Here is a 20,190-nt window from a genome sequence, read left to right on the forward strand (position 1 = left end):
TGGCAGAGTAAGTAATATTCATATGTTTGAATTAAATTGCACGGAAGCTGAAAATGCTCATAGCATTGCTTGTTCAGTTTCATGCCAGTTACTTCAAAAAGGTAAAAATCTTGTTCTAGAACAAAGGGCAAATTTAAAAGTAATTAGTTTAGCCAAGAACAAGTTTTATACATATGATACTCTATATAAACTATATTATTCACCAAATATTTTCCATTTTATTGCATTTCCCATTCATGATAGCAAGGCAGGTATAACAGCCTAAGGTGCGTGAGCTAAGATATTGAGACAAGCTTCATCAGTTATGATCTTTATTGTATTCTACTCAAGATGTGAAAAAAGTGTCTGATACTTAAAGTACTGCTCTAACCACAATGCTTTTGTTCACTGTTTTTATTTTCTGCTTAGAATCCCAAGTATTACAAGTGAGAAGGAAAAGCACCAAACTGCTCCACGTGAGTACCTGAGCAAAGACTAAAGGCAAACATTCATCACGACACTCATTAGCATGTTTGTACAACAGAAGTACAGGTAACATTCACAACACTCTACAGAGTATGACTGGTAAGTGGCACTTTTTGTGAATTACAACCATTTGTACTAATGCAACCATACAAAAATATACAGAAGTGTTTATTTAGCAGAGCATATACTATACAGTGTACTCTTAAGTCATGCACACTTAGGTAAAAAAAAGACAAATTAAAAAAATTGAAATATACACTGCAGACAGGGAAACCACCAAACAAAATACAAGCATCCTAGAGTAGCTCCCACTCAAGTTGCCCTCAACTTCAACAAAAAAGTATCAGTATCTAAAAGCACAGTTTTTAAAGATTCTGAGATTTCAGCTTTCAGCAAATTCAACATTAGCTGAAGATACCTATTCTCCAAGGTTTTCTCAGCATCTCACAAGACAAGGACTTTGCCAAAGCTTATCACACACTGCATGACCTGTATCTGAGAATTCAGTTATAAACATTTTAATAAGCACAATCATTTATTATAGCATTATTCAAACATTTATAGATAAGACCCTGTCAATATCTCTAGAAACCTGTTAAAGGTTAAATTTTACCTGACGTAAAATTAAGAGTTAGCTCCACCTACAACACCGGATTTACACTAGCTATATAAGAACTGAAAACAGAGGAAGAGGTAAAAACATGTAAGACAGGTCATTTGTGAAGCGATAGATTTTTCCAAAAAATTACATATATGGTCTTCAAAGTTTTAAGTCCTCTTAAAACACAACAGATAACAGCCCCCTCCTTCCCCCCCAATTACCCTAAACAGGTGTTTTGGCCAACATTATTCTGTCTTTGTGCTTGGAAAACCAACTAAAAGGTAAGAAGGGAATCAAATTAGTAGGCCTAGTTTACACAGTTTTTCTAGATTAATCATCATATATAAAGGCCTTAAAGGTAGTTCTGCCCTCTCTTTTAATACTTTTAATTCCTGTAGCTAGGAAATCAACAATGGCTAGGATTACTGAAACAACATCATCACAAAAGAAAGAAGAGACGGTTAGGTGACAGGGACAAGACTTTTAAAAGTCCTAAACTAACATACAGAAGGAAGTAGCAGGGAAGACACAAAAATTGCATGTTATCTGTTGCGCCACAGCATCAGCAGCATTGTGGCAGCCCGGTTCACATTAGTTCTCAATAAAACAGGGTTAATAACTTTGATTTGTATTGCTTCAAGGAATTATTGTGATCAGCTGACAGGCAGTCATTTTGTGTGCATATCTAAATATCCACAGTCCAATGATAAGCTTTGAGATAACATCTTTATTCAAGATTCAGTATTACATAATACTAATAGTAAGGTGGGGGAAAAGTCAGAATTTGGGAGGGTTTGTTCAAAACATACAAAGAATCTTGTAGAGACGCATAAGGAAAGCCAGTGGTGGCTTTTCCTGAGCTCTTCATATTAAGAAACATACATAAGAAATCCTTCTACTATATCAAAACAAGATTTTAAGATCTTGACTATTTCTGGTTTTCTTTAATGAATTGAGAAGAATAGAATGTATAAACCTTTTTTTTCTTCCCCTCCCAAAACCTTTCAGGGTTTTATATATGAATATTTTTTCCTAAAAAGTGAAACTTGTTATTCAAAACTTCTGGAGCTTTAAACAACCAACCAACCCCACCCCCATCTAGTTTTCTTCTCACAGTGGTGTAGATATTGATACTCAATGGTTTAAACACAATATTTTGCTTAAACTACAATTAGAGGATTTTTTTATTTTGAAGAAACTAAAGAACAAAATTTTTAAAAATTTGACACACAGACTTGGAAGTTGAGACAGACATCTGAGACTAGTTTTCCTTCCTTATTTTTCTTTTTGTCACAATAGAAAGATTTGAGAAATTAAGGTCAGCTAAGGCTTTCTGACTTTGGTTGGTGTGATTCCAAACCACAAATCTACTGTACTTGTCATAAAATCTTCATTTCTGTAAGTGCAGTAAAAGGGGGTCAAAATAATTTTTTAATAATTAATAATTTGTCCCAAATCAAGTTTCAGTATGATCCACACTAATATTTTTGGTCAACTTCAAAAATCAAATATAAGGCTACAGAAGTCCACAGGCTACAGTTAGAGTGTATTCATTTACTGGTTTAAGGCACAGTATTCTTCTTGCTCTAGAAAGCTACAAGTTTAAAGTCACAGTGAGGAATTTCACATTTCAATTTTGGTCTGGCACTCTAATTATTTATGTCACATCTACTACTTGTAGACTTATGCAAAATATTTCAGTTGTCAGGTGCTGCAGTCTCACATACTGTTTTCACACTCCAAGTGACATAAGTGGAAAATACTGAAGCCTGAATTGATCCCGAAATAGTGCACTTAGCATTTTATAAAACTAAACATCAACATACTTGCACATTTGATACTTAATATATATACCCTGAAATTATTTAAGTTGGAGGGGAAAAAAGTCTTTGCTGGTATTTCAACAAACATGCAAAACTGCAATAGAAAAACAGTCTACAGGACAGCTGCTGTGTATCTTCACTAGGTCAATCATGGTACCTACAATTACTGTGAACATTATGTTTTGTACTACAGTAGAAGGATACTGCAAACCAAGGATAACCACGTATGGAAGGAGGAACTGGAATGATGTGCCGCAAAATAACAAGTTTGTGTGGGCCATTCCTGACTTTTATAGACCTAAAATTAGCTCTGATACCACACAGATTCCTACAGAATCTAGAATGCAACCTGCCAATAACTGTAGAGAGGCCATGCTTACAAGATTTGTTTATGACAGCATAAGTAGCAAAATCTATCTGCATTTAAGAATGCAGAATGAGACCTTAAATCTTAAGCAAAATTAAAGTGAAAACATCACAGCTTTGACTTAGGTTTTCATGCTACAAGGCAATAAGCACATATTTGAGGCAGTTACCTGCTTAGATACCTGAAAAATTGAGGTGCTGGGCAGATTTCTGGCTCAAAAAAAAAAAGTAGAGAAACTATTTTACTTTAACATAAAAAAGAATCTGTTTTCAATTTTCATTCATTGGCACACTTTTCCAGAGGTATGCAAGAGCAGCATGTAGCTTTGGTGACAAAAGTATGTCTCCCCTAAAGGAATGGCGATGAAAGTTTTAAAACCTTTTACAGTACAGTGCTAAGTGCTTGTGAAAGCTAGCTTGATTATCTCCCAGAAAAAAAGAGATATAGAGAGCCAAAGCTGTAAATTAAGTGACTAACATTCATCACAAAATGGAAAATAAGCATTAAGAATTTAGTCTGTTTTACAGCTAACAATTTTCTAGTAGCTTAGTGACTTAAAACAGCAGCACAATTATTGTACAGACACTATAACTGCTTCCAAAAAACATTTTCAGTAACTCAAGAGTATTGAAGGTCTGTAAATGGCTGTTTTTTTTCTCAGTATGATTAACACAAAAGTCTAAACACAGTCATGACTGTATTGAAATAAACTTGATCAAATGAAAGCTTCTCAAATGTTTACATTTATTCACAGGCACATAATTGACTTTATTCTGTCCTGACAAAGCTTAGAAGCAGATGTATAAGATTTCAGAAAAAAGTCAAGTAACAAGTTCATAACCTTGTTACTGGCAAACACATGGAAAATTAGACTTTGTATCAAATACTGACATATGCAACAATGCTTTTTGGTTTTTTTAAGTATCAATACATTTTATTTTATTTTTTTAAACACTGAGTTTAAAAGGTAGCCCAATTAGGTTATAGTTGAAGAGTTCACTTAGACATACAGGCAGTCTCTATGTCTTCTGCAGCATAGTACTACTACACTGTTTAGGATTTTGTTGTGTTATTCATTTGTTTGTTTTAAAACTTAGCAAATTAATATTTTTGAATGAATTGCTACATTTATCAGCTTACTCAAAACCAAAATCACAGCGGAATATTAGAAATAAAATTAACTTAAATTCCATTTACTGCAATTTTTTTTGAAATAAAACAAACCCAACAAAAAACACCCCCAACCAAAACCAAAAAAACCCAATTTCCCTTTTAACAGGATGCTGAAACATGACATACCTACAACCAACTTCTAAATCAAAACTGAAAATACCACCTTTGGACAACATTCATTCGTTCAGTTTCAATGTACGTTTGGTAATTCCAGTTAAGAGATAACAAGCTTTTCCTTACCAGACAAATATAGACCTCTTATGAACTGTTAGCTACAGGTGTAGCTACTATGATTACAGCATGATAAGACTATGAGGAACACATGTTTGATCATATCAACCAGAAAAGATTATAGACTTCAAGAGCATTTCAGGGTACGGAGATGTCACTAAAAGCTTTGCCCCTACCAAAGATTCAGCTGTACATGTATGCTGTACCTAAAATTAGTGACATTTGGTGGTCCAGGTTCTTACCCTGGTTTTTTTGTTCTGTTTCTGGTAGCTTATAAAAAAATATTAGGAAATAGCCACACAAATAGTTCTTATTTTGAATGCATCCTGAGGTACAAGCCAAAAAATGGTGGCTTAATCTCAACCTAAATGCTTGATTATGTGGCATAAACTCCATCTACATGTGGTGAACATCCACATGGATGAAGAACAGTGGTTTTACAAAATTAATACCTCAACTTCTGAAAAAGGAGAGAACAACAGAATTTGGGTCTGCATGTTAATAGAAATCTTCCCTTACAGAGCAAAGACCTAATTGATTACAAGCTAATTTGTGTCTCGGTCTCCTCCCACACAGTCTAGATAATTTGAAATTTGAAGAATAAACTGGAATTTTAATTTACAGGTACTAAGACACATTACAATATATATGCCAACAGCTGTTTTATAAATGCAGCCTACTCATAATAAAGGATATTTCAGTAATATTTACCCTTCCTCATCCACACAATTAAAAGTCTTTGTAATGGGTTAGGCTACATTTCTACTGAGATTATAATTGTGAACAGTGGCAGAACTAGAAATTTGCGTAACAGAAGCCTCTTCTCTGAAAGTAACAACAAACAATCATTGTATTTTACCTGAAAAACAATTTTAGACTGTTATAAAATCTTGTCTTTTTCAGAATGGCAAGTAGGATCATTCATTGTCTCTTAGAACCGGATGAATTGTTCTCTGGACTTGTTCTAATCCCACCCCCCTCTACTGATTATATAGAAAAATCTAGCTGGGATTAGACACCTAATCACTCAAACAGCTGAAGTTACACAGTCCACAATCACTGCAAAATCCAGACGCACATCTCTGATAACAGTTTTCATCTAGCAAATGACACAGAATGCATATAAATCCAAAGTAGCAGTAAGACTTCCCCTCCTTCCCCCGTGAAGGTAAATCATCTCTGAAAAAAAGGGAGCATTGAGTGAGACGTGATAAATTCTGTCATCTGACATCTCAGACTCAGGATTATATCTATTCCTACCTCCAACTTGAAAATCAGGTAAGAATCTATGCAAGATTTTGTAACCCATTTCATGAAGAGTGATAACTATCAATGCAATTCTCAGCTTTAAAGATATAATTAAATGAAAAAATTGGTGTTATTCTATGCTGCTATAATTCAGAAGTCTCACATTGTGGCAGATTTTGGAAGCTATCAAAGCTACTACATATGCAGAAACTGTTTGCTGCCCTTATTCTGATTATTATTTTATTCCACCAACAGCTCCAACAAATGGATTCATGCTTAAAGAGCCCATTAAGATGGCAAAACAAAATCAGGAATAAAATACAGTAGCAAGCCAAAAGAACCATGAAGGCCAAGGAAAATTATCTTCCACAGAAATCAGATCCTGCCCATTTCACAGACAGCCTTTTACCAGCCCCAGTGCAGTTCTGCCACCATCTTTCATTCACAGCCATTTGAAAGCAGAAAAACTACTATATTCTATGTCTGAACAGCAATTTTTAGGTTAAACCAACTGGTGGATTTAGCTACAAGTATATTTAGACACACAAATTATCTTTTTTATATATATATATATATACACACACTGTAGCATACATTTGGTTAAAAAGTATCAAGATATAATCTATTCAAATAACTTTTCTGATTTACAAACACTATGTATAATCCAACCTTTTTTAAAAAAGGTTAAGACTAGAGTACCAGCACATAGATTACTGATAACAGTGACAGTGGTTTGGTTAACTACAATAATCTTACTCAGTTAAAGCAGTTTTAATGACTTAATGATAGCTTGAACTGCTGACTTGTGTCTAAGCGGACAAAACAGGTGCCTACTTCACATTTGCCCTTCATTTTGGAAAGTCACTGTGTGAATTAAGACTTTCCAGCCAGCGCAAATGAATTGACCCTAACAACACGCTAGAACTAACTGAGGCACTTCAGGCAAGATTAATGAGCTACAATAAAATTAATGGGTCAGGCTGGCTGTACTACTATATCAAGAATATACTTGATTGCCTGTGGGTAGCAGATTTCCTCTTATTAGTCATGCAAGACGATTGAGCTGGTCTAGTATTTCCACATGAAGATAACGGGTATCTCAGAGTGGAGACAGCTAGTAGGCTCATCTCTACACAGAATCAATACATCATTTTAACCTAATGGCTACTGAGATTTCTTCTGTTGGCAAAACACATACCCAGGGGACAGAATTCCTTACGCATAGCTAATTTAGGCTTTATTATAAATGGCAGTCACTGTAGCATCTAGGCACTAAGATAATACTGTATACAGAGCTAATAATTATGGTCAGTATGTCCCATTATTACGAAGAGTTTGTCCACGCGAGGAAGTCAGCACTGTATGGCAGGGCATGAATTTACAGTGTTGTAACTATTCCACATTAATTTCACTTATGGACATTTATTATGAGACAGTTGATTCTCCATTTACAATAGGAAAAAAACCCTGCCTTGTCTACTTGGAAACAGTGCAGTACAGCAACTGCACTGTGAACTCACACCATACCTCAATGTTTGCTAGCTTCTACATACGGACAAGGTCGAAGGAGTAATTTCAGAATTGACTAAATTCCAGAGAAAACTGGCAATGTTTTAAAACAACATTACAGCAAATTGTTTATGAATCTGCTGGTATCCTTCCTGAATAGAAAGCTACACAGAATATTGTTGTTTTCTCACTCTCAGAAAAAGTAAAATGTGTAAGACTTTCAATAATCTCACAAATGTTCAACTCACACTGATTGAACAAATGATTTGATAGAAATAACAGTTCTATATAAGCAGTACATTCTAGTTTGTCTAGACACAACTGTGGCAGCTTTTAAATGTAGCATAAAATGATTGAAAGTATACTTGGCTGTGTATTTTTGTGATAGTCACAGTGTGCTTGAAATGTATTGAGTTTTAACCAGCATATTTTAGATCTGCAAGAGATGCAAGTTCAGAACATACGCACTGTATGGCATAGTGAGAAAAAAAAAAAAGTCTGTTTCAACAAAGAAGTATAGTGAAATATCAAAGTGTCTCCAAGGCAAACAGAGTATTGAGATGTTACACTAATATGATTTATGTGCTTACACACACACATAGTTAATTCACTTAATTTTCAGAGTCAGGAAATAAACAGCATAAAAAGCTTTCTAAGCAACATGAACAGAACCATGAACTTTTCATGAAGTATTCACAGTTCTGTCCCCTTTCGCACATAATGTAAACTACTGATGATATTAATAGAGGCATTTCTTTGTTGAAATTTGCCCCATTTCCAGTGTTAAGTTTCTAGGCTGCACTGTTCTCTCTATGTATAATGAACATTACACAATACAACACAGCACATGTAGAAGAAGAGAAAGGGTTACAAAGTGCGGTACTTTGTATAAATGCATTCGTCCAAAGGCCAACATTGCAACAGACAAAGGGAGCGGAACTTTGGCTGCGATCTTCAAGAGTTTACTGTAAGAATATAAAGAAAAAATTGCCATTTTTGTAGCCATACTTGCAGAAAGTACACAAATACCATATTTCACTTTCTTTTGAGAAATAATTTATAGATTTCAAGGATTTGTTCATTTTTAAAACAGAAAAAATAGGCATAATGGGCACTAACAACTGATGCATAAGCAAGAGCAATTATTCAAAAAGGCTAAAAAAAATGTCATTTTAGAATATTCTTATATCTTATATTAATGTAGAAATAAGTTCTCCGTAACAAAGAAAGATTTAATGCTTTAGATCATTTGAGTTAACAGGTACCGGTCAAGAGGATAAACTACATTGGTTATTATTTATTGTCTTCCACGAGGCACTAATTTTATATCTGAACAAGAAAGGCTCTACCTGTCAGCAAAACCAAGTGCTCAAAACTTCTTAATCCGGTAGAAAGCATGTTACATTTCCACAAGTGTGCCCATGAGGGGAAATTACAAGGACGTAACTATAATGGTTTAGAATTCACTTTTCCTTTTAACTTTCTGACAATAATTGCTAAATGTATTAGGATTCTGCAACATTTGGAAGGATACAATGAATTGTGAATGAAAAAGTCACTGTTAAAGAAGTCTTTATGCAACTGATCGTTTAGATAGCAAATACTTCATTTAAGTCCATGTGGTAAATACCAGTGATTTTCTCCACTTAGCTGAACTGCAGGTAATTTGCATGCATTTTACCCAGTCTTTAAGATTTAGCCATATGAGTTTATGAATCGCTATGTAGGCTGAACACTTACATTTCTGTGCAGCATAAATTAAGATTTACCACAGAAAGGGAAGTAGTAACAAAGAAGCAGGAAAACAAAAACTGGGGGTTAGGCTACAGTACCTTGATTTCACTTCAGAAGTACTTGAATTCATGAGAATTTCTAAAATGCATACGAGGATAATAGCTGTAGATCTACATGGATCAGGATCAAGTCTAACACTGTACCTGGAAAAAATGGTTTAAAAAGCATGTTACTTCTAAACTAGGCTACCAAATAAAATCCAAGTTGGGAACAAGCATGTGCTGATAACAACACACATACATGAAATGTATATGGCATCACAGCCTGGCTTTAAATCCTTTCTGAATCATTACTTCCTTCAGCATATCACTGATTCACTTAACACCTACTTATACCATAACGTAAACCAGATTGCATAGAAAAAACAATTATAATTAACAGAAGTCTTTGATACTATAAGGTAGCTAATAATGTAAAGAGTCAAACATACACAATTTTTACTATCTTATTCTTTTTGTCCACCTTACTGGCAATTTAAGAAGTTACCTGAGATTTTTTAACCAATAAATTAGAGATGGCAAGTTGAGCAGCACAATCCATGTGAATAAATTGAGAATTGTAACATGCATCTTAAGACTGTTAACAGCTTCAGCAATTGTTGTACTGTTGGAAAGAGATTGTGTTGCTTTTATGGTACTGTCCGTTGAACTCTGGTTTTTGACTGTGTATATACTGGAGTTCTGTGAAGTTTCTTTTGAGCAGTCTGAATCCTGAAAATAAAAGGCAAAAGTCATAAAAACATGCACGGGCTTGTAAGAACCCATGCTGAGGGAGGAGGGAAAAACTGTCACAACAGTATCATACCAGCTCTGATTTAAGAAGAAAATTTGCAATTTCTCTCTCAAAAAGCCATCAAAAGCAAAGTTCAATAGTTCAATTTTAAAACACCTAGATTTAACCAGAAATTTCTCTTACACTAATATTTTATATGTCTTTGGAAGAAAAAAATGGAGAGTGGAGATGCTCTGACACCAGTGCAGTGATAAGAAATGGAGTTCCTGGAAGGAGGAAGAACAGAATAAAAGGAGTAATAAAGCATGCGGGTGAAAATCACAGATGATCATTCACAGAAAAAGATACAGGAGGTAATGCAACCAAGAGTACAATATTAGCTGTAGGAATAAATAGCAAAGATAAACTATGAGCTAGCAGATGGTAACTTCCAATGACAGAAAAAAAAGCACCCCACAAATGAAACAAAACAAAAAAATATTATATGGAGATGAAAGAAAAGAAGGAGAGGATTTAAAACTAAATGAACAAAAACCACTCAAACCCAAAGAAAACTGTCAACAACTTTTTCTGACAGACTGCTTTTTTAACTATGTTCGCAAAAAAGAACAGGTAGTTATTATATGCTTGTATCCACACATGCTTACATCTTGGATCCTACACCCTAAAGTAACTGGGGAAAAAAAAAGTTCACAATGCATGAAACCAAACACTTCTTCACTCCTTTTTAAATGGTTCCCAATTTACTGCCATCTCAGTCCATATCCATCTCATAAATCATATACGTCATCTCCCGATTAAAAAAACCCTAAACCTACAAACTACCTATCTGGAAAAAAATATTTACCTGTGGTATAGGCTATTAGCTACAAATTAAATTTATTTCTTTAGATAAGGCATACATAATCAAATACCAAAATTTAGACAAACACTATTGTTCTGTATGTATTCAGAGACTACGTTTTCTTCTTCAAGGAACTTCAGACAAGTTCACACTGCAGTGATCTTGAGCAGTGAATGCAAGTGTCATGTGTGATGGAACAGACTACTCGTGTCCTGGCTTTTCTTTCACATCATGCATACAGTAAGTAAACTACAGTCACCCAGTCATCACAGCACAGCCTAATACTACCAAGGCAAGACAATAACAATTCATAATGCATAGGTTTGCCAAACAATTTTTGGTCACAATTTTCAACAGAAGCAGGAAACAGACCTACCCCATTAAGCATGTTTTGTTCTGCTCTTACATTCACATGTAGTTTTATAACCTGTAAGACAGACAGTTCGGCTTTTTTTTACTAATGTTTCTTCACACAAAAGCTGTAGTATACAAGAAAAAAAAAAATTGGGCTAGTTATTTTTTGACCCTTTTTATAGCTAGATAATTCTAGGGCCCCAATGGAGCTGCAATGCAAGAAACTCCCTCTGCCTTTTTTATCAGCAGCATTCAAAGCGCTCTCTTAAGGAAGAATTTCCAAGCACAGAGAGAAAACTTACGCTGCTCTGCTTTCTCCCCTTCCACTGTGCTTGACAGAGAATACAGAGTGGAAAATCTGCATATTGCTCACCTCCTCCTCCTCCTAATTCAGCTCTACTTCACTTTCTGCAGAAACCCATAAACAGGCCACGTAGGAAAAGTCCCATGTCAAAGATTTACTGCAGAAGGGGGAGTAATGTCAGCATGGGAACACCCTTCACAAGGTAACCTTGTCACAGGGAGCTCAATTAGAGATAGACCTGTTCCTCAGGCTGTGCTTTCAGCTGCCACCTACCTACTTCAGACCACCTGTAAGCTGCTCTGCTTTGTGCCCCTACTCCCAGATGCATGCTCCAATGCTTCCCTAGTAGCTAAGTATAGTAGCTGATTTAGCAGCTATATAACCATAGGGTGAATCAGATAAGTTAGATGCTCTGATGCAAGGAAGACCATGGAAACTGAATGACAGGAACTAAATATGGATCTTTGTGGCACCAGCCAAGGGATCAGATTAGACATACAGTAAGACTATCCTAATTCTACAATATACCCACCCTCCTTCCTTTTACTCAATAAAGATTTGTGAAAAGTCTTTAAAGATAAAAAGTATTCGACAGAACATTCCAAGTCCTCTCTTTGCTAAGGTTTCTCTTCAAGGGACTTATAATTCTTTGATTTTATAACATTACCTATCCATAAGTTACAAATCACAATTATATACATTATTGTAGTGGGCATATGGGACTGTACCTTTCTTTGGAAAAAGCATTAGCAAAAGAACAAAATAATTCTAAAGATTACAAGATTGTGAGAGTCTGATTAAGTTCAAAAAAAGACCTATTTCAAATATGCAAATAATAACATTTAAGTATGAAAAAATCATAATCTGTATTTTTGCTTTTAACTTGGGGTTAATTCAAAGCATACAAAATTTTGAATTCAGTTATAAATTCAAGACGTTTAGCCTTTCAGTACCTTAAACAAGTATTGAAGGTAAATAATGAATACAGCAAATGCACCGCAAGTGGTCCAGCTAACCAAAGCAAGGGATAACACCCCACAGAGTCTTCTGGGTGTAATCAACTTGTTATCTTTCTGAAGTACAGTAGGTCTAAAAAAAAGACAAAACTGCTGTTATACTCTTGTAACATCAAACTACAAAGATCAAAGACTAATTTTTTGTGAATGACTGAAAAGAATAAATTGCTCCTGAATATTGATTAAAAAAATAGTTAGACAAATTTAACCATATATATGAACTGCTACATATGCTACTTTGCAAAAAAAACAAAAAAAACAAAAAAAAAAACCACCACAGAAAAAACCCCAACCCCAAACGTTCTTATCAAATGAACTAACAAAACAACCTTACACCTTCCAGAATGTAACTAATGTATTATTTTTACTTTGGGGAACGTAAAAGGATACGTTGGTGAACATAAAGCATTAGATAATGCTAACTGTAGATCTGCATCAGTCACTAAGTTCTTCTGTTCAGCCCAAGAGAATGAGTATCTTATTATTATTACTGCACAACTGCATCACGAAAGTGACTCCTACTACAAACATTAATGCACTGCAGTGTTCAATGATAGTACAGCAGCATACAACAGTAAGTCTCCAAGAGATTAATTCTGTGACAAACATTCTTCCCAAACAGGAATTTCTGCTTGCTCAGTCTGAGAGAAACAGAAAAGCTTATTTTAAGTTTCTGGATTCCAGCTGATATGACTAAAAGACAAGTACGAACGTGAAACAACAAAGATGAACTGAAAACGTGTAACAATGAGGGGAACGGGGCAGGGAGGAAGTGCAATAGAACTATGAAAAAGTCCTGGATGTTTATGGGACATTCCAGTATTAAAATAGACATTGAAAACAGAAAAAGTATTATTTGGAAAACACAATTTTAAAAGCCTTTGCAACAAATATTGAAAATAACCACAAAAAGAAAGCTAGTTGACAAGAAGAATTCCACAGACAGCTAGTGACAAATTTTTTGCTGCTGGCCATATCAGATCATTTTAGAACACTAAGCAGGAGTCAAGTGAATACAATCTACTTCAGAGAGATTTATAGAATTCCCCCCTCCGCCCCAAGAATTTCAGGACTAGATCAAAACATGTGTAAGGTCCTAGAATTTCAAAATGAACCAGCTGACTTACAGGCAGACACACAAAATCTTATTTTCCTGCCTCTGCCCAAGACATTCTCGGGGTTTGCAAGAAATAAAGAGCTTTAATGAAAGAGTATGAATTAAGATAAACTCTTAAAAATTTCATAATAGTTTCAAAACTTAAGTTTATCACTTCATCACTTAAAACTAATACTGAAATTTCTGAGCATCCACTGTAATTTATAAACAAGATGGCTGAGAAGAAATAGCTGAGACAACATCTATTATTTGGTAGAATAAGACCAGAAGCGCTAGTGACAAAAAAAGAGAGAGTTCATTTAGTGGACATTTTCTGAGTAAAAAGCATCCCAACCAACTTTCTGGAGACAGAGAATTGGCTCAAATCTAGCTGAGGACTGTTATCAATGTAATGGTTTGACTCTTCTCACAATAGCTAAGCATGTTATCCAATTTACTAATTTACTCTTTCAAAATCTTTTTATTTTCCTTGCTTCTTTTAAAACCCCTTTCATATTTGAATATTCATCTCTACAAGCAAAAACATTCCAGTGTTCTTAGATCTATAAAATCAATTAGTCTTGTAGGGTGAAATTAACACCCAAGAAGTTTTTGTTTTACAAACCTGTTTGGATTCTTTAATGCAGTTTATCCAATATGAACAATAAGGAATGGATTGCAATGTTTACAGCCCCTTTTCTAAATATATGTATTTATTTTCTGGGCTGCTGAAAACGGAATAGTTCAGTTGCTTTCTTTTCCCCAACAAGCTTTCCTCAAAAACAAACTGAAAACCTTCATAACAGCTGGTGAAGGAAACAAGAAAGCCCTTTACATTCCCTTTTGGAGATGTGGAATAAGGAATATGAGGCAATCGTCATACTTCTTTAGTACTTAACATTGACAAACCCAGATGGCTAAAACCATGTATGAACTATACTGCAGAATTTAACCTGCCCAAGCATTCACGCTGAAGGACACAGAAAAAAATTGACAGGGTCACAGTCATCTAAAAGAGCATAATCATATAGCATAATTGTTTTACCTAATCAGAGTTAACCATAATGAAGAGAAGAGTCTCAGAGATGTAGAGAAAAATACTCCACTCCAGTAGGCAATGCCTGTCCCAAAAAGAAATAGAATCAGGGACACAAGGGGGAACCATGCATCCTGACTACTCAGTACAGCAGCATCCACCTCTGGTAGTGACAGTGATTCCCATATCTCTCTAAACCAGTTAAACCTGCCAAAAACATGAAAGCAGTATTACTTATCATTTCCAATCACCATTACATTAAGATACATATCAACTATACCTCCTACTACAGCCTTTCAAACAAAATCACAGTCAGGTATTCACAATGACTACAGATAAAATAATATTCTTCCCCACCAATAGTTTTACTGAAACTTCTGTTTTGGAAACTGCTTTAAATAAATAAGTAAGTTATGCAGACTCACCCCTGCAGAAACACAACAATGCTTATAAGAGGTTCTACTTTGTAGGGTTTAGCTGTCCTAACTAGTTCAAGGGGAAAGTCTGAACATTGGCCTAGAACCAAGAACAGAAAGCATTTATAGTTATTATTTTGTCATGAACTTTAACAAAGAAGATCCAAAACAAAAAGTAAATTCAGACAAAGGTTTGAAAGTTTACTTTACAACAAGATAACCACATCTTGTAACAGTACTGTAAGTCAGCATACTTCATCATCAATGCCCTTATTCACTGGATCACTCATATTCAGGTAATATGTCACAAGAGCTTCTAGAAAGATTACAGAGTTTGTTACAAACACCACCTGAATTTAAATAAAAATGCATTTTGTCTGAAGACATGTCTAAAAGTTAGTCTGCAAATCTCATCTTCATGCAAGAAATAAAGTGTTTTGTGCATATTAACAATATATTTTAAACTTTTACATTTCTTTTTAAGCAGACTTCTATTAATTCTAAAATATTGTGCAACACCAATCATTCACAAAGAAGGGACTGCAGAGTAAAATAATAAGGAAATACTCTCCTACAACACAAGCTTGGAGAACTACCAACAAACAAAAACTGAAAATGAAGAGCATAGATCCAAGTACTTGCACAAGTTCAATGATACTTAGCTTAAAAAAAATTCACAACTAGCTAGTCTTTCAACAGTAAATTGGATAAGTAATTACTGTAAAATCACTTGTGACAGAAAAAAAATATTTTTTCTAGAAGGTTACCTGTTGACATCAGTGTGCTCAATTGTCCTCCATAAGTAAGAAAAATATTAGAAACAACATAGACAGGAAGAGCGCCAGCATGGAACCTTATTATCTGAAAAACAAGGATATAAGGATAAGTTTTAATTTATATATTTAAAAATATATTAAGAAAAATACACACACAAAAATATTATCATGAAGCCAGCATGATTATGTGATTAGAAAATCTTTCTTAAAATTTCAAACAGTTTCTCATTTTGATGCATAAGTATTTGATAACCACCATTAGCAATTTATGTTATATATGGAAAATACTTGGATCTCTCATAAACAGCTAATCAAACATGTTTTGATAAACGACCAAATTATAAACAAATGTGGTTTTTTTCCAGTCAAGACAAGTATTAAAAGAATAAAGTAGCATGTTAATGGTGTTTCATTAAAAAAAATTTTAAAAATTAAAAGCAAAAGGCCACTTTCCAAGCAAAACCTGCATATACTTATATATGCTTTTGGGCAAAGAATTTTTGGAAGCAATTTCATGTATGTTTTAATTGGCTTTCACTATCCTAAGTCATGATTAATATATAAAATAGCATATAAATTCTTCTAAAATGATAACAAACTGAAAAATCCTTGATATAAATGCATACACTAAAATAGAGAAACTTGCCAGTAATATTCCAGCATTATACTTAGATGCTTGCGAATTAATTGCTTTTTAGAATCAGGAAACTGCAGATGGCTAGTCTATTTTTACTGATACCAATGTCGAAATGTATTCTTCATTGATAACCAAAGAAAATTTATTGAAAAGGAGCATATGGATCTACTTAGACTTTTTTCCTAACTTTTAGTTGATGCCAAATGTATTTTAAAGTTTTAACACTACTGACTCATCAGGCAAGAAAGTCAAAGTGACCTACAGTGTCATTCTTTTACAGATATTTGGCTAACCACAAAGCCAAATGCTCAAGATTTACATTAGCTCTTTAGAGCTAGAGTGCTTTTCTACTCGTCTGAAAACTGAGGCCTGACATTTATCCAGATGAGATGCCTTGCCAAGTGACAAGATTTTAAGTGATCATTGAATAGTGTTCCTCTTGGCATCAAGAAGGGAAGGGAGGAAGGGAAAACTTCTATAGATGCTACTGAAATAAAAAACAATCTAGTATTAGAAGGTTTTCTTACTTGCCCAAGAACCTGTAAAACTGACGTCTTCAGAATTACCTTGATAAAAAAAAAAGAAATATTTTATTATTTTCTACAATGGTAAGCATAAGAACAAAATACTTTTATTTTTAAGAAGCCAACTTAAGTATTAGAATACAGCAATCCCATAACTAAAATGTACAACAGCTTACTACTGACTTTTCAAAAACAAATGCATTGAAGTTTTTGTTAGAAATGAGAGCCCAACTTTCAATATTACTCCAGCTGTTGCAAAATACTTGTAACATGTACTACATTTACAAAAAGGCCAAACAGCCCACCTTTAGATTTGCTTAGTATTTATTTTGATTAATTAGCTACATGTTTTAAAAGACTGAATTTTGCAAAAATTATACAGCAACGCAAAGTAGCTATAAAATAAATTTGTATTACTCACTTCATACTGACAGTCTGAGGAAGAGTAAATATTTAACTCTGGAACCCTGCCGTCATTTTGAGGCTGAGCAATATGCAGTTTTGCAGAAATCTCCGTAAAAGACGGAACTCTGAAACAGCAACTTAATTGGTAATTGTTGTCCTTATAACCAAAAAAAGCCAAACATGCCTTCGTGTTCAACAAGTGCACGTAAAGCATATCTAGTACACCAACTGTCATCACAAGCTATAAACGAAATGTTATAATGAACTTATTTATGCTATCACAAAGAACTACGTAACATTCTCAGTCCACTGTCCTCTGAACTATCAAGGGGCACAGTGCTAATGAAAAACAGACAAGTTTAGCATCAGTGTACACACTGCCTCACAGAACATGTAAATATGCTGAGTGACAAGAATGGGAAGGACAGATTCTTAAGAATACAATTCAGTTTCCTGCAAGTATGACATTGTTAGAAAATACAGGGCAGGGAAAACAGGGAGGTATCCATAAGGCCTCTAAAATAGACAAGGAAAAGTTTTCCAACCATCTAAAATAAAGCCTGGTTATTTAACTGCCATTCATGAGCGACACATATTTCAAGCCATATCATTTGATTTTGTTAGGACTGTGCTGCTGAAGCAACTTCGGGCTGCTGTGTGATCCAAACCCTGGCTTACAGGACGAATCCAGCATCCAGAGCAGCCTCTATTTCCCACTCATGAGGAGGTCAAGGATTATGCTGAGATTTCAGACCAGCAAATCTGACCCCCTTTTTGAGAAAATTAGTAAGAACTATTAAACAATTAGTAGATACTCTTATTCTGAGGAAAAGTCAAAACAACTTTGTCAACAAGGGCAGAAAGGTAAATGAGGAAAAGATGTAGAAAGCAAACACTTAAGACTGGAGAAGTTATCTCATATCAGAAATTTTACCACAACAGGATGCAAACATTCTTCATATCAAGAAGTTATAATTGTTAAAAGTCCTTACTTTGCTACAATTATTGAGTCTTCATGTGACCAGGGTACATGAAGTCTGTAAACACTAGGTTTTCTTTCTGAAATGGAAGAGAATTAAAAAATATAAAATCAATTAAGAACAAGATGTGGCAACTGTCTCCAAAAACTAAAAGGTAAGTAAAACAAAGGTGGCATATAGATCACTATACAGAATCACTGGGCTTGCAGTTACATTGCAGTTGACATTGCAATGCAGATCAGGGCAGTTAGCATTGAACAAAAATGACATTTTTTAACTCACACTGTTACAGAACAAGACAGTGAGACATAAGTATTTAAAGGCAGGACAGCTATGGGAAAACTTCTGGTTTTCAATACAGAGCTGTAACCTCAAGCTCATAAATCCATCACCTTTTTTTTTTTTTTTTTTTGTAAACAAGTCCTTTAGCATCCCATTTTGTTTAAGCTTATGTAGCTCAATATTCACATTTGAGTCCCATAATTAGCAAATAAAAATCCTAGCCAAATGTGCTATTCTTGAGAAACACTTTCAACATTCAGCAGGATTCTGCTGAAAGTTCAACTTCCCTTTGCTGGTACATAAGAAAAACAAACACATGAGGACTAATTCCACATTTTCTTTGAGCTATCCTTCTTAACAAAAAGTGTGAAGTGAGAGATATTAGTAGAGACATTTGAGCAGATTATAACAGTACTGCTTAAACCCCATTGTATGAGAGTACTTTTGTTTCCACCAGCTTCAGTCTTGAGAATTTTCAACAAGCTTTGGTTTATAAATTTATTCTTTAGAAGACTTATGTTTACCTTTGAGTGACTGGCAGTGGCTCTCTATATAAATTTTGAAAGCTTGATATATCTAGAACATTAAAAAAAAAAAAAAATCACTTACATTCTCCAAACAGTGGTTACCTTAGCTTAAAATATTAAGTAGTATTCTTACTCGGTTAAAGTGCTGGAGCTGTACATTGTAAAGTAAGCCTGTTGAATTTAATAGAATTTTGCTTGAAGAAAGCCCTGTAAAGGATGTATTATTTTACGTATTAGATAAAATTATTTAAGAACTCACTACATCTTCAGATATTTTTTTTTTCCAGGATACTTATGTGCTTCTATATCTGTTAGTCAAAACCCCCACATTTATTATTTCTTTCTTTGTTACTAACAAAAGCAGTATTAACTTTAGTAAAAATAAACCCCAGAAAACCTCGTGACCATTGGAATTTTTAGGCAAATTTATTATCCAAATGTTAGTAATATTAGTTTTCCATTTTTTTCCAAAAGTAATATGCTATACTTACCAAATGAAAAAAGATGTGTTACAGGAAGCTGTACTGTTCTGGAATCCTGTTTGAAGAATTCACAGTCCAAAGTATACTGCAATTCAGGAAATTAAACACAGATCTAAACCAAGCACAAGACTATAAAGCCTTTGCAGTTGTCAAATTCTATTCACAGACTTGGGCAGAGTCCAGGACACAAATACTGAAAAGCCACCTCTCCACACTCCACTGATAGGAACTGGCAGGTAGTTTGTTCCTGTACACAGCAGTACAATTTTGGATAGCTTAAGCATGACTTCCAGGTTACTCTAGCTCTCACCCATTTGCAACAGCCTTCAAAAGGCTATTCAAACAGCTGAGAATGACTACAAACCACTTCACATCCCTCCTTCTCAGGTACATCTTTTTTTTGGGGCTTGTCACAAAGGAGAGTGACTTGTCCAAACTCTGAATACAATTTCCTAAGCAAAACAAGAACCTTTAGTTTGTCTCCTGAAGTTTAATCATGCAAAAGCAAAGCAACGTATCCAGCAGGTATGAGTTGTACCATCTCTAATAAGTATTTAGTTCACTTGAA

The 20,190-nt window shown here is 34.5% G+C and overlaps 1 protein-coding gene across 5 annotated transcripts in view; it reads right to left on the minus strand.

The window, feature by feature from the left end:
• The window catches only part of PGAP1 (post-GPI attachment to proteins inositol deacylase 1), a 43,736-nt gene that overhangs the window by 3,228 nt on the left and 20,318 nt on the right, over positions 1 to 20,190 (minus strand). For 2 of the 5 annotated variants that reach the window (XM_030017882.2, XM_030017881.1), the window contains exons 14-26: positions 19,632 to 19,707; positions 19,274 to 19,347; positions 19,138 to 19,189; positions 18,344 to 18,410; positions 17,368 to 17,476; positions 16,950 to 16,988; positions 15,777 to 15,870; positions 15,019 to 15,109; positions 14,603 to 14,800; positions 12,399 to 12,534; positions 11,164 to 11,214; positions 9,698 to 9,921; positions 9,250 to 9,354 (exon numbers count right to left, since the gene is read on the minus strand). In XM_030017882.2, coding sequence (XP_029873742.1) covers positions 9,250 to 9,354; positions 9,698 to 9,921; positions 11,164 to 11,214; positions 12,399 to 12,534; positions 14,603 to 14,800; positions 15,019 to 15,109; positions 15,777 to 15,870; positions 16,950 to 16,988; positions 17,368 to 17,476; positions 18,344 to 18,410; positions 19,138 to 19,189; positions 19,274 to 19,347; positions 19,632 to 19,707 — 1,316 coding nt within the window. Of the gene's footprint in view, positions 1 to 1,773; positions 8,383 to 9,249; positions 9,355 to 9,697; positions 9,922 to 11,163; positions 11,215 to 12,398; positions 12,535 to 14,602; positions 14,801 to 15,018; positions 15,110 to 15,776; positions 15,871 to 16,949; positions 16,989 to 17,367; positions 17,477 to 18,343; positions 18,411 to 19,137; positions 19,190 to 19,273; positions 19,348 to 19,631; positions 19,708 to 20,190 lie in introns of those variants that run through there. The other 3 variants (XM_041124432.1, XM_041124433.1, XM_030017880.2) reach the window with 3 other exon arrangements.

The sequence above is a fragment of the Aquila chrysaetos genome, chromosome 6, assembly GCF_900496995.4.
Source record: "Aquila chrysaetos chrysaetos chromosome 6, bAquChr1.4, whole genome shotgun sequence".
In the NCBI taxonomy this organism is placed as follows: Eukaryota; Metazoa; Chordata; class Aves; order Accipitriformes; family Accipitridae; genus Aquila; species Aquila chrysaetos.